General features: G+C 40.2%; 1 protein-coding gene across 1 annotated transcript in view; it reads right to left on the bottom strand.

Moving 5' to 3' along the window:
* LOC124746186 (short/branched chain specific acyl-CoA dehydrogenase, mitochondrial) overlaps window positions 1-12,131 on the bottom strand; it is a 65,450-nt gene extending 53,319 nt beyond the window's left edge. The window contains exon 1 of the mRNA XM_047248946.1: window positions 11,983-12,131. Coding sequence (XP_047104902.1) covers window positions 11,983-12,012 — 30 coding nt within the window. The 5' untranslated portion in view covers window positions 12,013-12,131. The remainder of the gene's footprint in view (window positions 1-11,982) is intronic.
* Between the last annotated feature and the right edge of the window lie 1,904 nt (window positions 12,132-14,035).

The raw sequence follows: 14,035 nt of genomic DNA, 5'->3' as shown, positions 1-14,035 counted from the left end.
TTCATCTGACCATCTCATCCTCTGTCTTTGTTTTCCTTCTAGGGTGGTTGCAGGAAGCATATCCTGCAAAACACCTCTATTTGGATTTAAATCATTTTCCAGTTGGCTAGCAGTGTCGTTACCATTGTGGGCGGGCATAGGGTTCAAGCGTCGTCCCCGACCATGACGGCGCATGTCCGAGGCTTCTTTAGCTCTGTCCTGAACCAACTAATCACACTAAAAGGGGGGATAGCCCTTTTAGTGGTTTGTTCTTTTCGTCGCCTTTTACGACTGGCAGAACATACCGGAGGCCTATTCTTTTCCCGGGCCTCCACGGGGGTTATTATCATTATTGTTATTAACATAAGGATGTAACAACGATTGGGTATAATTCCAAATTACCTATTATAGGTTAATTGTTAACTGGACCGGCAGAACAGAGATACTTCTCAAGCACCTTTGTTTGGCACGAAATTTGGCTGTTAACTTCGACTCAATGTTAAATTGGTTTGCAAGATATTAAAGAGCTTGCCCCAGGCTGTATATTATAAACACTATCGGCAATAGCAAATATGTCCAGAGACAGATAGGTTCTACATTCTTTGTAATAAAACAATGAAGTTGCAATATCCGCCTTATGTCAGTAACTTGTAATGGCAATAAAGTTACATTCTTTCACACATTAAATTTTCTTTAAGGAAATAGTGATGAACCAGTAACCGCTCGATTGGCGTGCAAGTTTGGGAGTACATATAGAGAGGTCTAAATGGGAATAGATGTGAGATGTGTCCGAAAGAAAAGTAGGGTCGCCAGTATTGAGGCAGACAAGATTGAGCTGGTTGAAAAGGTCTGCTAACAGGGAGCCTCTGAGGCAGGATGCTGGAGAGCCCCAAAGGGGATGGTGGGCATTGAAGCCTCCAGTTAACAAAAATGGTGCAGGTAGCTGAGCAATAAGTTGCATCATGTCTGCCGTGGTAACGGCAGACGACGATGGAGTGTAAACGGTACAAATGGAAAATGTAAAAGTGGGGAGAGTAATTCGGATGGCAACTGCCTGCAGGCCGGTGTGCAACGTGATGGGATCGTAGTAAATATCATCCCGGGCCAGCAACATAACCCCTCCATGAGCCGAGATACCTACCACAGGGGGTAGGTCAAAACGCACAGAGGTGTAGTGTGCCAAGGCAATTTGATCGCATGGGCGTAGCTTCGTTTCCTGGAGGGCTACGACGAGCGGACGGTGCAAGCGGAGCAGCAACTTCAAGTCCTCTTGGTTGGAGCGAATGCTGCGAATATTCCAGTGAATAAGTGCCATCGTAAGAAGAAAAGGAAGATGAAAGAAGGGGTCACCTCGAAGGCCGCTGAGGGCCTGGCTTCGAGCGAGCACTGCCGCCGCTATCAGTAGGCGGACAGTCATCGTCCATTGGTTCTATAGGTTCATCAGCCATCTTGGTAAGATGGCCGGGAGGGGGAGCTTCCTCCGCCGGTGAACGGCCAGATGTTCGGCTACCAGCGGTGCGGCCAGGCGAAACGGATGACGGCCTGGGGCGGCAACCGCTGGGTGGCGCAGGAGAAGAAATGCGCCGTGGCGGAGAAGTAGAACTGTGCTTCCTATGAGCCTTCTTGGAAGGTCGTTTGGTGGAAGTACCGGTCGATGGCTCGGAGGTCGAGGTACGTAGGAAGTCTGCACTGGACAGTTCCTTCTTGAAGGCCCGTGCATCTGACTTCTGGGTCTTCGTCTTAGCAGAAGCTGATGAAGGGGCTGGTGTCTGTGGGGTGATGGGAGGAAGAGGAGACGTCGACCGTGCGATCTTAGCACTGGCCAAACGGACGACCGTGGTGCTGAAGGTCAGATCGCCACCTCCCTGGTAGTCCGAGGAGAGGCGAGGACAGTACTGTATTTCCCCGCTGGGTCATTCCATGTCAAGTCACCCAGGCCTTGACACCAACCATGTCAGATTTTGATGAAACTTGGTACAATTACTTCTTTTATCATCCTGAAAGCACTTGTAAAATTTTTTTGCTCTATCTCTTATAGTTTTTTTAAATAAATTTTTAAAGTTTTTAGATTTGGCTTTGTTTCAGCAGTCGGAAATTGCAACTTAAACGTGTCCTCACAACTAAAAAAATTTGTATATTAAAGAATACTCAAGATATCAGTATGAAATTTTGGAATAAGTTTGTGTATTATATCTAAATGTTAAAAAAAAAACACCATAAAGATATATTAAATTCTTCCAAATGAAAAAAAATTTATAAGTTTTTTTTTTTTTTTTTTTTTAGCTAACGGATGTTTAGTTTTACAAAAACTGCAATATCTAGAGTCTCAGACCTGATAGAAAGCTCAAATTTGTTTTAAAATACTCTTAATTGTATAGGCTATTAGATAAAAGAAAAATTATGTTGGCTTTTTAACCTGTTTAATAGTTATCTAATTTTTAAAATAATATTAATTATATTTTAAAAATAAAAAATGCCAAGTGACTTAGGCACCGAAAATAAGTTTTTGTCTTCTTGGAGTAACAATGTACACTTGGATTTTGTATTGTTACTCCTGTGTTTTGAAGTAAAAAATTATTACAGTGTTAAATAGTGCTTGGATAGTGTTTTATTAAGTTTATTCGAACTCTCAGTACGTACTGTTGCTTAGTTTACAGAGATTCTTTTCCAATATCCTATAAAAGTAACCAGAACAGTAATCAGACCAAAAGTGAAATCAGTATGTCAGATATTCAAACCTGTAGTGTAGGGTTATTTAAAAAATCTGACTGTTTCCAAACAACCTACACACCTTCAAAAAAGTTACAACCGGTATCAGAATTGAGTGAGGAAGAAAAAGATTTGATCCACTTACGATCTGGAATTAATCTGTGTGAATGTAAGAATATATGTTCACACCACAGCTACTACTTTTTAAATGTTTTTGAAAAGTATCAAACAACATGTGTAGACCCACTAAAACAACACAAAAAGCCCATCAAAAAATCATTGAGAAGTGTAGGCTTGGATCTTTCTAAACAATTACTAACAAAAAATATTAGCATAAAACCTGGACAAAAGCTTTGCTCAACATGCCGTAACTTTTGTGAGGAAAAATTAAGAGTTGAAGTCAATGAAAGTGAAACAGATGATGAAGTCATGGTTGAATTAGAATCATTGGAATCCAGAAATGAATCCCTCGTACAAACAAACATTGCTATTGCTTATTTACGTTTAACACCGATAAAGCTTCATGGCTTGTCAGAACAAAGTAAAGGGTCTTATTTTAAAAGGAAGGTTAGCAGTATTGAAAAGACTGCAAAAAAGGCGGTTTCAAAAGCATTAAAATATGATGCACCAAGTTCTGATGATGACGAAGAAGATAAAAGTGTGGTTGAGAAAGCAAAGGATTTTGATGTAATGATTTCTCTTATGAAAGAGAAGATTTCATCTGTTGGGAGGTCTAGAAAAATCCAGATTCTGACCTTGGCTCCAGATTCTTGGACTCGAAATAAAGTGATGAAAGAATTTAATGTAAGTGAGTACATGGTGCGACAAGCTAGAAAGCTAAAATCTGAAAAGGGTATTTTGGAAACTCCTGGTCCAAAAAAAGGTAAAACTCTTTCTGAAAATACAGTCAGACTTGTAACAGATTTTTATGAAAAGGATGAAAGTTCCAGAGTGCTACCTGGAACAAAAGACAAAGTAAGTGTTCAAAAAAATGTGTACATGCAAAAAAGACCCATTTTGTGTAACTTGAGAGAACTCTATTATTCTTTCAAATGGGAGAATACCGAGGTAGAAGTAGGATTTTCAAAATTTTGTTTCTTGAGACCTAAATGGTGTATCCTTGGTGGTGCTGCAGGCACACACACTGTATGTGTATGCAGTATCCAGCAGAATGTTAAACTATTACTGGATGCTGTGAAAATTGAAGAATCTTATAAAGACCTAATTAAGATGCTTGTGTGCAACACAGAAAACCAAAACTGCATGCTACATCATTGCAACAGCTGTCCTGCAAATACTGCACTAACAGAGTGCTTAACTGAAAAACTAAGTGAAGATTATGATTTAGAAGAAGAAATTGTAATCAGTCAGTGGGTTAACACAGACAGGGCAGAAATGATCAAACAGTCTATCAGTGTTGAAGACTACATTTCTTTATTGGTTAGGTCATTGGAAAAGCTCACCCCGCACTCGTTTATAGCAAAATCCCAATCAGCAGCCTTTAAAAGATTGAAAGAAGACCCACCACCCAAAACAGCAATTATTGTGTGGAGTTCAGTGAAAATTATTCCTTTGTTATACAAAATGAGATCCAAAGTTACCACTGGAATAGAGGTGGTTGTACTCTACACCCAGTTGGAGTTTTTCTAAGAAATGAGGAAAACAATGTTTTTGTTTCCAACCACTGTTTTATTAGTGATGACCAAGAACATGACACTGGTTTTGTTAACTTTGTACAAAAAGAAATTACAAAGTGGCTGTCATTACATCATACTGACATTGACTCAGTTCACTACTTTACAGATGGTTGTGCTGGGCAGTACAAAAATAGAAACAGTTTTAAAAATTTGACTGAACACTTGAGAGACTTTAATTTGAAGGCCCAACACTCTTTTTTTGCAACAAGTCATGGGAAGTCAATTTGTGATGGCCTAGGAGGAACTATTGAAATAATTTTAAGGAAATCCAGTCTACAGCTTTCAGACAAAGAACAAATAATGACAGCAATCGAAGTGTACAAATTTTGTGAAAAAAACATTGAAAACATTCATTTTCACTTTATTGACAAAAAAGAAGCTGATTTGCTACGGTTAAAACTAGAAAAACGTTTTTCAGCAACCCGAACCATTCCTGGAACTAGAAGTTTTCATAACTTCAAACCACTTCCAACAAACAACCTTGAAATTAGAAGGACTACAGATAGTGTAAAACCCTCCTTAGTCTTTTCTTTCCATTCTTCTTCTGATTGGGTTCGTGTTGAACCATCCATAAATAGCTATGTGGCTGCAAATTATGATGGTAACTGGTACTTTGGACTGGTAAAAACAATATTCAATGATGAAGAAGATGCAGAAATTCTATTTCTACATCCTTCAGGACCAGCTGCATCATTTTATTGGCGTGAAAGAGAAGATTCTTGCATAGTGCCTTTGGAGCACATAGTCTGTGTAGTAGACGCACCTCAACCAAGCGGCACTAGAAGAATGTATTACTTCAAAAAAGACTGTATCAAAAGAACTGAAAGCTCTTGGATGAAGTGGAAAAACAGTTTGAATCAGCATTAATGTTTGTTAAAAAGACAAAATTACTCAAAAAATTCAATGTTTCAAGCAATCAGTTGGGTTATACATAAGTGTCTTAAGTAAACTATCTTTGTACATAATTCTAATGTAATCTACTATAATTAATAAACATGTTAAAAAGCCATCATTATTTTTGTTTTATCAAGTAGCCTATATGTTTAAGAGTAAATTAAAACAAATTTGAGCATTCTATCAGGTCTGAGACTCGAGATATTGCAATTCTTATAAAACAAAACATCCGTTAAAAAAAAAAAAAAAAAAAAAAAAAAAAAAAAAAAAAAAAAAAAAAAAAAAAAAAAAAAAAATTTGCATATATATATTTTTTCATAGAAAATATTAATATATTTTAATAGCATCATTTTTATCTTCAAATATGTATAATAAATAAACTTGCTGCAAAAATTCATGATGTTATCTAAAAGAGTTTTTAAGATAAGCAAATTTAAAGTTTTGAATACAAATTAAACTGACCATTTCCGAAGGTTCAGAAAACGCAAAACATAAAAACTTTAAAAATTTATAAAAAAACTGTAAGAGATACAGCAAAAAAAAATTGCAGGTGTTGTCAGGATGGTATTAGAACCATTTGAGCCAAATTTCATGAAAATCTAAGGAGGTGGGTGTAAAATTTATTTTTTATTGGGTGATTTGATATGGAATGACCCCGCTGGGAGCAGCGTGGGCTTCCTACTAGCCAATAGCTTGCGAGCAGCCGAGGTGGACATTTTCTCTTTGACCCGAATTTCTTGGATACAGCGTTCTTCCTTATAGACGGGACAGTCGCGGGAGGATGCTGCATGGTCACCCTGACAGTTCACACAACGAGGAGACGGAGGTGGACAGTCACCCTCATGGGCATCCCTGCCACAAGTGACACATTTAGCCGCATTGGAACAAGACTGTCGAGTGTGATTGAAACGCTGACACTGGTAGCAGCGCGTAGGTGTCGGGACATAGGGGCGAACAGAAATAACCTCGTAGCCCGCTTTGGTGCGCGATGGCAGCTTAACACTATCAAAGGTCAAGAAAAGTGTCCGGGTCGGTACAAGGTCATTTTGACCTTTTTCATGACCCTATGGACAGCCGTCACGCCCTGCTCAGCAAGGAAAGACTGAATCTCCTCGTCAGTCAATCCGTCGAGGGATCTAGTATAGACCACACCACGAGATGAATTCAAAGTCCGGTGAGCCTCCACCCGGACAGGGAACGTATACAGGAGTGTGGCTCGAAGCAGTTTCTGTGCCTGAAAGGCGCTCTCAGTTTCTAGTAACAAGGTACCATTACGCAACCTTGTACAAGACTTAACAGTACCGGCTATGGCATCTACGCCCTTCTGGATAAAGAAAGGATTGACACAAGAAAAATCCTTTCCGTCCTCAGATCGAGAAACGACGAGGAACTGCGGGGCAGGCGGTAGTACTTTTGTCACTGGGGGCTGGTCATGTTTCCGTTTGTGGGCAGAAGTCGAGAGAGAAGAAGAGAAATCCATTGCGGAGGAATCCCCCATGATTGCCAGCGTCTCCAATGGCGCGCTCCTTCCTTATGGGGACCCTCTCAGAGGGCACTCCCGCCTTAGGTGAATGTTTACACCTCAGGTCACACCTCCCGAGAAACAGACGGAGGGACCAATCGGCATGGTCAGAAGGTATCAGCTCAGGCAATCACCCCTCCCTGGGCCTGGCCTTTACCAGGGGGTACGTGCGTGCCTTACTTGTCTACCCAGGACGGGGAATTACGCGTTACCCCGTCACCGGCTATGCATGCGAACACGTGGGTCGGCCTTCAGGCGTGCACAGGGAGGAAGGAAGAAGAAGAAGAAGAAGAAGAAGAAAAAGAAGAGAGAGTGGACAGACTGTCTCAAACGCCGAGGCGGAGACCAGAGAAGGCAAGGAGAAGAAGGCAAGGGAAAGAAGGCAAGGGAAAGAAGGCAAGGGAAAGAAGGCAAGGGAAAGAAGGCAAGGGAAAGAAGGCAAGGGAAAGAAGGCAAGGGAAAGAAGGCAAGGGAAAGAAGGCAAGGGAAAGAAGGCAAGGGAAAGAAGGCAAGGGAAAGAAGGCAAGGGAAAGAAGGCAAGGGAAAGAAGGCAAGGGAAAGAAGGCAAGGGAAAGAAGGCAAGGGAAAGAAGGCAAGGGAAAGAAGGCAAGGGAAAGAAGGCAAGGGAAAGAAGGCAAGGGAAAGAAGGCAAGGGAAAGAAGGCAAGGGAAAGAAGGCAAGGGAAAGAAGGCAAGGGAAAGAAGGCAAGGGAAAGAAGGCAAGGGAAAGAAGGCAAGGGAAAGAAGGCAAGGGAAAGAAGGCAAGGGAAAGAAGGCAAGGGAAAGAAGGCAAGGGAAAGAAGGCAAGGGAAAGAAGGCAAGGGAAAGAAGGCAAGGGAAAGAAGGCAAGGGAAAGAAGGCAAGGGAAAGAAGGCAAGGGAAAGAAGGCAAGGGAAAGAAGGCAAGGGAAAGAAGGCAAGGGAAAGAAGGCAAGGGAAAGAAGGCAAGGGAAAGAAGGCAAGGGAAAGAAGGCAAGGGAAAGAAGGCAAGGGAAAGAAGGCAAGGGAAAGAAGGCAAGGGAAAGAAGGCAAGGGAAAGAAGGCAAGGGAAAGAAGGCAAGGGAAAGAAGGCAAGGGAAAGAAGGCAAGGGAAAGAAGGCAAGGGAAAGAAGGCAAGGGAAAGAAGGCAAGGGAAAGAAGGCAAGGGAAAGAAGGCAAGGGAAAGAAGGCAAGGGAAAGAAGGCAAGGGAAAGAGTAAGGAAGACAGTGAGATGGAGAAGAACAAAGAAAGGAACCAACCAAAGAAGGAAGAAACGAGAAGTGAAAAACCAAAAAGACCACAAATATAGGTCGTGGGACCGTCCGTCTCCGGACGCAGGCGCTAACTACCCCCTTGAGGGGGATGGACTCCTTTTAGTCGCCTCTTACGACAGGCAGGAAGACCTCGGGCCCATTCTAACCCCCGGACCCGCAGGGGGGCATTCAGGAAGTGAAATTGTAAAGTCTTTGGGGTCTGAGGTTGCAAACTTCTGTTCCAAGAAATATGCACTTCTGTAAGTCTGAGTAATGTTCCTAACAAGAATTCATGGGAGTAGCATTGCAACAATTTTGTTTTTATTAAGAAGTAAAACTGGTAAACAATAATAATGAACAATAATCAATGTAAACAATAATAATGGGCAATAATCAATGCACATTCATCAGGAATCAATATGAATTACAAAATGATTTATACACAACATCTGCATGGTACAAAAAGTAGCAACTGATCCTGAACAATAGAAGGTGTGAGGTCCTCCACATGAGTACTTTTAAATGTTTGTTAAATTTCAGTTACAACTACGAATAACTTAAATTGGAACAATCACATACAAAATGCTGTGGGGGAAGGCAAACTGAAGACAGTATTCTGTTGGCAGAACACTTAGAAGATCCGACAAATGTACTAGGAGAGTAATAAGTGCAATAAGTGAGTTGCGGTGGCAATCATTAAAACGAATGCGTTTTTCACTGCAGTGAGATTTTTTCATAATATTTCAATTGACAACTTTCTCCTCCAAATGAGAAAATATTCTATATAAGGACAAACAACCAGCAGAATATGAGAAATCGAAGCTCACACAAATGTATAGAGTACATTTTATCATACATACTATTTGAGAGTGAAATTGTGTGACATAGAAATTGTTTCTCTTTTAAGCCTTATCCATTATCTCATCGTCGTCATTGTTACTTCCCCCTTAAGGAGAGTACTAGAACACAATGAGTTTTCATGGCATTTCTTTCTGTTCACTTCTTCCGTGTTTTCTTCCCTTTGGGATTTGCTGAAATTTGTGTTTTCTGATTTTTTTCCTGTATGTCATGTCTACTGTGGAGATATTTAGGTTCTTGAGGTCTTCCATGGTCGTCACTACATTAAAAACCTTCTTGGTCAGTCTATTTTTGTTTATCCTATTTATATGTCCATGGAAATTTGCCCTTCTTTTCCTGATGTTTGTAATCATCTGTCTGTTACTACAGTTCTTCTGTCCCGTCTCTCTATCCAGATCTCCTTTTTTCTGAAGCAATGCAGATCTTTCTCAGTATTTTCCTCTTGTTTTCTCATCACCTCGACTTTCATTCTTCCCTTGATTACTGTAGCTTCCCTGGCCTACAGGGCCTTTGGTAAGGCCTCTGCACTGAAGTGTCTTAATTTGATACTGATGGAAATTATTACCTAATATACCTATTTTACACATGACACAAACTTAAACATCAGGCTACACTACAGTGTAGTCTGCTCCCACAACCTTTATTTGGCATTCATGTTCCTGGGAGGGGAGGCGGGGCTAAGAGAGGAAGAGATAGAGATACCAGCAACCTTTAAAAGATGGAACTTCTAGGCTTCAACATTATTCATGCTGCTAAATTTTGTGAAAAAGGTACCTCCCACCTCAGTAAATGTAATCAAAACTGTAAGTAGATAGGCTCACACATTCGAGAAAAAATGCTGAAAGTATAATTTTGTACCAGAAGGTGTTTTGCCAGTTGAACATTTGTATCAAGCAACCAAAGAATGTGCCTGGCCACACTTGTGATCAGCCTCATGTTTAAATTGATACACATTTGAAAAATGTGTTCAAATGGCTCTGAGCACTATGGGACTCAACAGCTGAGGTCATCAGTCCCCTAGAACTTAGAACTACTTAAATCTAACTAACCTAAGGACATCACACACATCCATGCCCGAGGCAGGATTCGAACCTGCGACCACAGCAGTCTCGCGGTTCCAGACTGAAGTAGCTAGAACCGCTCGGCCAGATATATATTTGATCACATTTAAATTTATCATGCTTCAAGAACAGTAAAAGTTAGAGCTGCACCCTAAACTGACAGTTCATCAGAGAACTGGCTCACATGGTGTGGTGAAAGCCATGGATAAGAAAAATGCTTAAACTGATAGTATAAATGTGGCTGTCACTCTAAACATACAGAAGTGTCAGTATATTCCTTTATTTGAATACCTGTGACTTTCAACAAGTCTCTTGTGGGCTTTTAATCTGAGTGAACCCAATGAATCACAAACATACGACTTCATCTTACGTGAAGATGATATCATCCAAAGAGCTGAGCAGATGGTATCTTGCTTTGCAGAAAAATCTATAGTGTGGCAGAATTTATGAGTAGACAATGAACTTAAGTTCCTTATTCATCCTATGAAGAACACACGTTGTGTACCCTATTAAGAGAAAGTGGGTAAAAGTTGTGTACTGCACCACCCTTGCATTTTTCACTATGGCACAGATGTAAACATTAGGTTTTGCTAACAGTCAATTTGATACCACAAACAGATTTTCTGCTTTCACGCTCATTGTCTTTGCCAACTCTCAATCAAATTGTCACCTTCTAAACTATGCTAAACCCTGAGCTGCACTACGTATCAGTCTGATATCACACACAAGATTTACTCCCCCCCCCTTTTTTTGGGGGGGGGGGGGGGAGGAGAAGGAAGCAGGAAGGGGAGGGGGATTGTCCAATACCACACTTTAACCATAAGGTGAGCTATCGTTTGACTCAGCTGTTTCATTATGGCACATGTACAATCAAAATTAACAATTGTATTTTTTTAAACCCTGATGCTGTACATTTTGTACTGTAAATCACTGTGTATGATATTACGTATACGGCCTGTACTGTGTAAGCTTTAATAAATAGGCTATTTATTGTCTAGATAGTAAGAACAACAATATGTCCTACATTATAATACAGAGTCGTACAGAAAGTAATTTCTGCGACCAATGAATGGCCAGAACAAGAAGTCACACAAATGAATTCCAAAACGGTACACTGTATCTTATTTCTCAAGACTTCCGGTCTCATACCAATCCAATCTTCTGCCTTTGCTACTTTTTTAACTGGCACAGAGAAATCAGTCTGTTTACATGAGTCTTAACAAATAGTATTCTGTATCCTCAGAGCGGAGTATACAAAGCTTTCAAAGAACAGCAAGCACAAACTATAAAATCTGCTCTGGTTTTAACAGATTCTTAGCACATAGCTGAAACGTTTCAGTTATTTGAGGACACGGTAGTGCTGGAATATAAACTGTGCCATATGAATCACAATACCCATGTTCACATATGTGATGACATCAGCTCTTATTGGAACCACTGAAGATACAGGTAATATGAGCAATGTATCCTAGCTGACAGTTAAATTTAATGAAAAATTAATAAACAAAAATTGTTTCAGCGACATGTCAAATTCCATAGTCAATAGAACAAAAAATGTGACACTGAACTACTGTAACGGCTTATGTATGCGCTCTGAATTTCATTTGCATCGGCGCTCCATATGTTTCAAAACAGGTTATATACGAACTACCATACTTTCGCAGTACACTCTCCCCATAAAAGACTAGGGTGTCAAAATAGACGAAAAATAATCTGCTGAATTATGATTCTGGATTTAATCTCGTGTCCCATATATTACACTGCTGCGGATATTTCTTTCCATTTCTTGCTATCGTTTGTCATCATAAAGCGAGCTATAAATCACAAAATATTACAACAAAATAGATTTTAAAGAAACAACAGGGCTCTATCCCATCATAAAGAAAAACAATATTTTGAAGTACTCTGCTCCCCATTACATAACACATTCTGCCGGGGAATCATGTTTTATTTATATATATATATATTATTTTTACTGCAAAAACAATGCTCTTATGATCCAGTAGAGTAAACTTTTGCGCTCGTACTTACACATTTACTAAGATGTTTTGCGGCACTCATTCTTCCTTCTTAGCTGCACACGTGTGAACGCACGATGGCAGGCGTTTTACGCAAATGGAAACAACCTCCTGTTGCTTGCTGTTATCATTCGCGCCCAAGGCCACACGTGTCATAGTCCAACTCTTTTATTATTGGCAATGGACCTTTGTTTACTGTGTTGAGCTTGTTGCCAACCTCTTCTCATTCCTCGCCTGTTTCGTTAGCTTTGTAGTGTGTCACAGTGTGTTACATATTGTTTATTTCTGCTATAAATTGCCGTTGTTCGTTTAGTTTAGTGGCAAATTTGAGAAATGCCCAATATGCAAGATACGAAACAAAACAGTGACTTCACACTATGTCATTACATCAGTAGCATGTGACTCCTTCCAAATATGTAATTACTGAATTAGGTACAGAAACATCTTCAGATCCTTAGAAACAAACAATGTTTTGATAACGGGCGGATCTTACAACGAGTAATTTTATCTGTAAGTACGGCCAATGCAAGGGCAGCAAAAACATAATGATGAATACCGTATAGTATTGTATTTGTATTCGTCTCCATGACATTTTACTGATCATCTGATTGTACTGTACAGCAGACACGCCAGTTTTTGGCTTTCGATATACCGGTACATAGTTACATAATTTTTAACATTAATTTTACCAGCACAGGCTTATGTTGAACGCATAACCACGAATTTATGTATGTGCCGCATAACAGGAGTCTGTTTTATGCTAACAATCTTATTGCATGAGAATGAGACGATAAAGATTCTTCGAGTGCAGAGCGCTTTACAAAGACGACTGTGACGCTTGGATGAAGATCGTCTATGTTAACTATTAATACAGAACTAGCGTGGTGCACAGATACATTGGTTATGCTGCGGTACCCAAATACAGCAATAAATATAATAAAAATTGACGAACGTATATATATGGCCGCAGTGTCCGAGCGGTTCTAGGCGCTTCAGTCCGGAACCGCGCTCATGCTACGGTCGCAGGTTCGAATCCTGCCTTGGGTATGGATGTGTGTGATGTCCTTAGGTTTAGTTAGGTTTAAGCAGTTCTAAGTCTGGAGGACTGACGACCTCAGATGTTAAGTCCCATAGTGCTTAGAGCCATTTGAACCATTTTTTATATATTTTTGTGTGTGTTAATATCTACTCCTAAACCACTGTACCGATTTCAACCAAACGTGGTACTTACATTTATCAATCTCTCTGAGGGGGTAAGAACCACCCACCTACCAAAGGGATGGGGAGGAGGTGAAAAAGTTGTGTAGACCACGATACCCATATTTTCGTCATCCAGTATTTGAGAATGAGAGCGGTTTGAGACTTGCAACAACTTTACACATAATTTCAAACCTTTACGAAACTTAGCCCCCTAGACGATCCACGGAAAATGATGAAAGGAAAGAAGCTTATCGCTCGCTACATTTTCGTTGTTCACGCAGCGAAGCTGCCGCATGAAATTACTTCTTCACTACCTAATGTATTCGCGACACAGTTTGCAGACAGTATTCACGTATTCCACTGAAAAGTACCAGCAAAATTATATCATTTTACGACACACGGTTGAGGAGATATGACGTCCTAAACATTGAAATGGCCGCATCAAGCAACACGTTTAAATTTATTACTTCGTTGCTGATACCTCTGTTCGAAACACTTTTCACAGACAGTATCCACATCTGCTGCTGAATGTACCTGCAATAATATACCGTTGTACGATGCATGGTTCAGGCGATATGACTTCATAATCACTGAGATGCGCGAAAAACTGTAGCATCATGCATGACATTTCCAACTTATTACTACTTTAATTCTAATTTATTCACAACGCATTTTGTAGAGAGTAGCCACATATACCACTGGATGTACCTGCAAAAGTCTACCATTCTACAGCACATAGTTCAGGAGATATGACATCATAAACATTGAGCTGCGTGAAAATGAAATTGCAGGGCGGAATTCGCTACAGATGCAGGTGAAATACAGTATCTGTACACACACGAGTGAAATACGTTAAATATATGTGA

The sequence above is a fragment of the Schistocerca piceifrons genome, chromosome 1, assembly GCF_021461385.2.
Source record: "Schistocerca piceifrons isolate TAMUIC-IGC-003096 chromosome 1, iqSchPice1.1, whole genome shotgun sequence".
In the NCBI taxonomy this organism is placed as follows: Eukaryota; Metazoa; Arthropoda; class Insecta; order Orthoptera; family Acrididae; genus Schistocerca; species Schistocerca piceifrons.
Note: the sequence above shows the minus strand (reverse complement) of the source record. Positions and strands in the feature narration are given on the sequence as shown.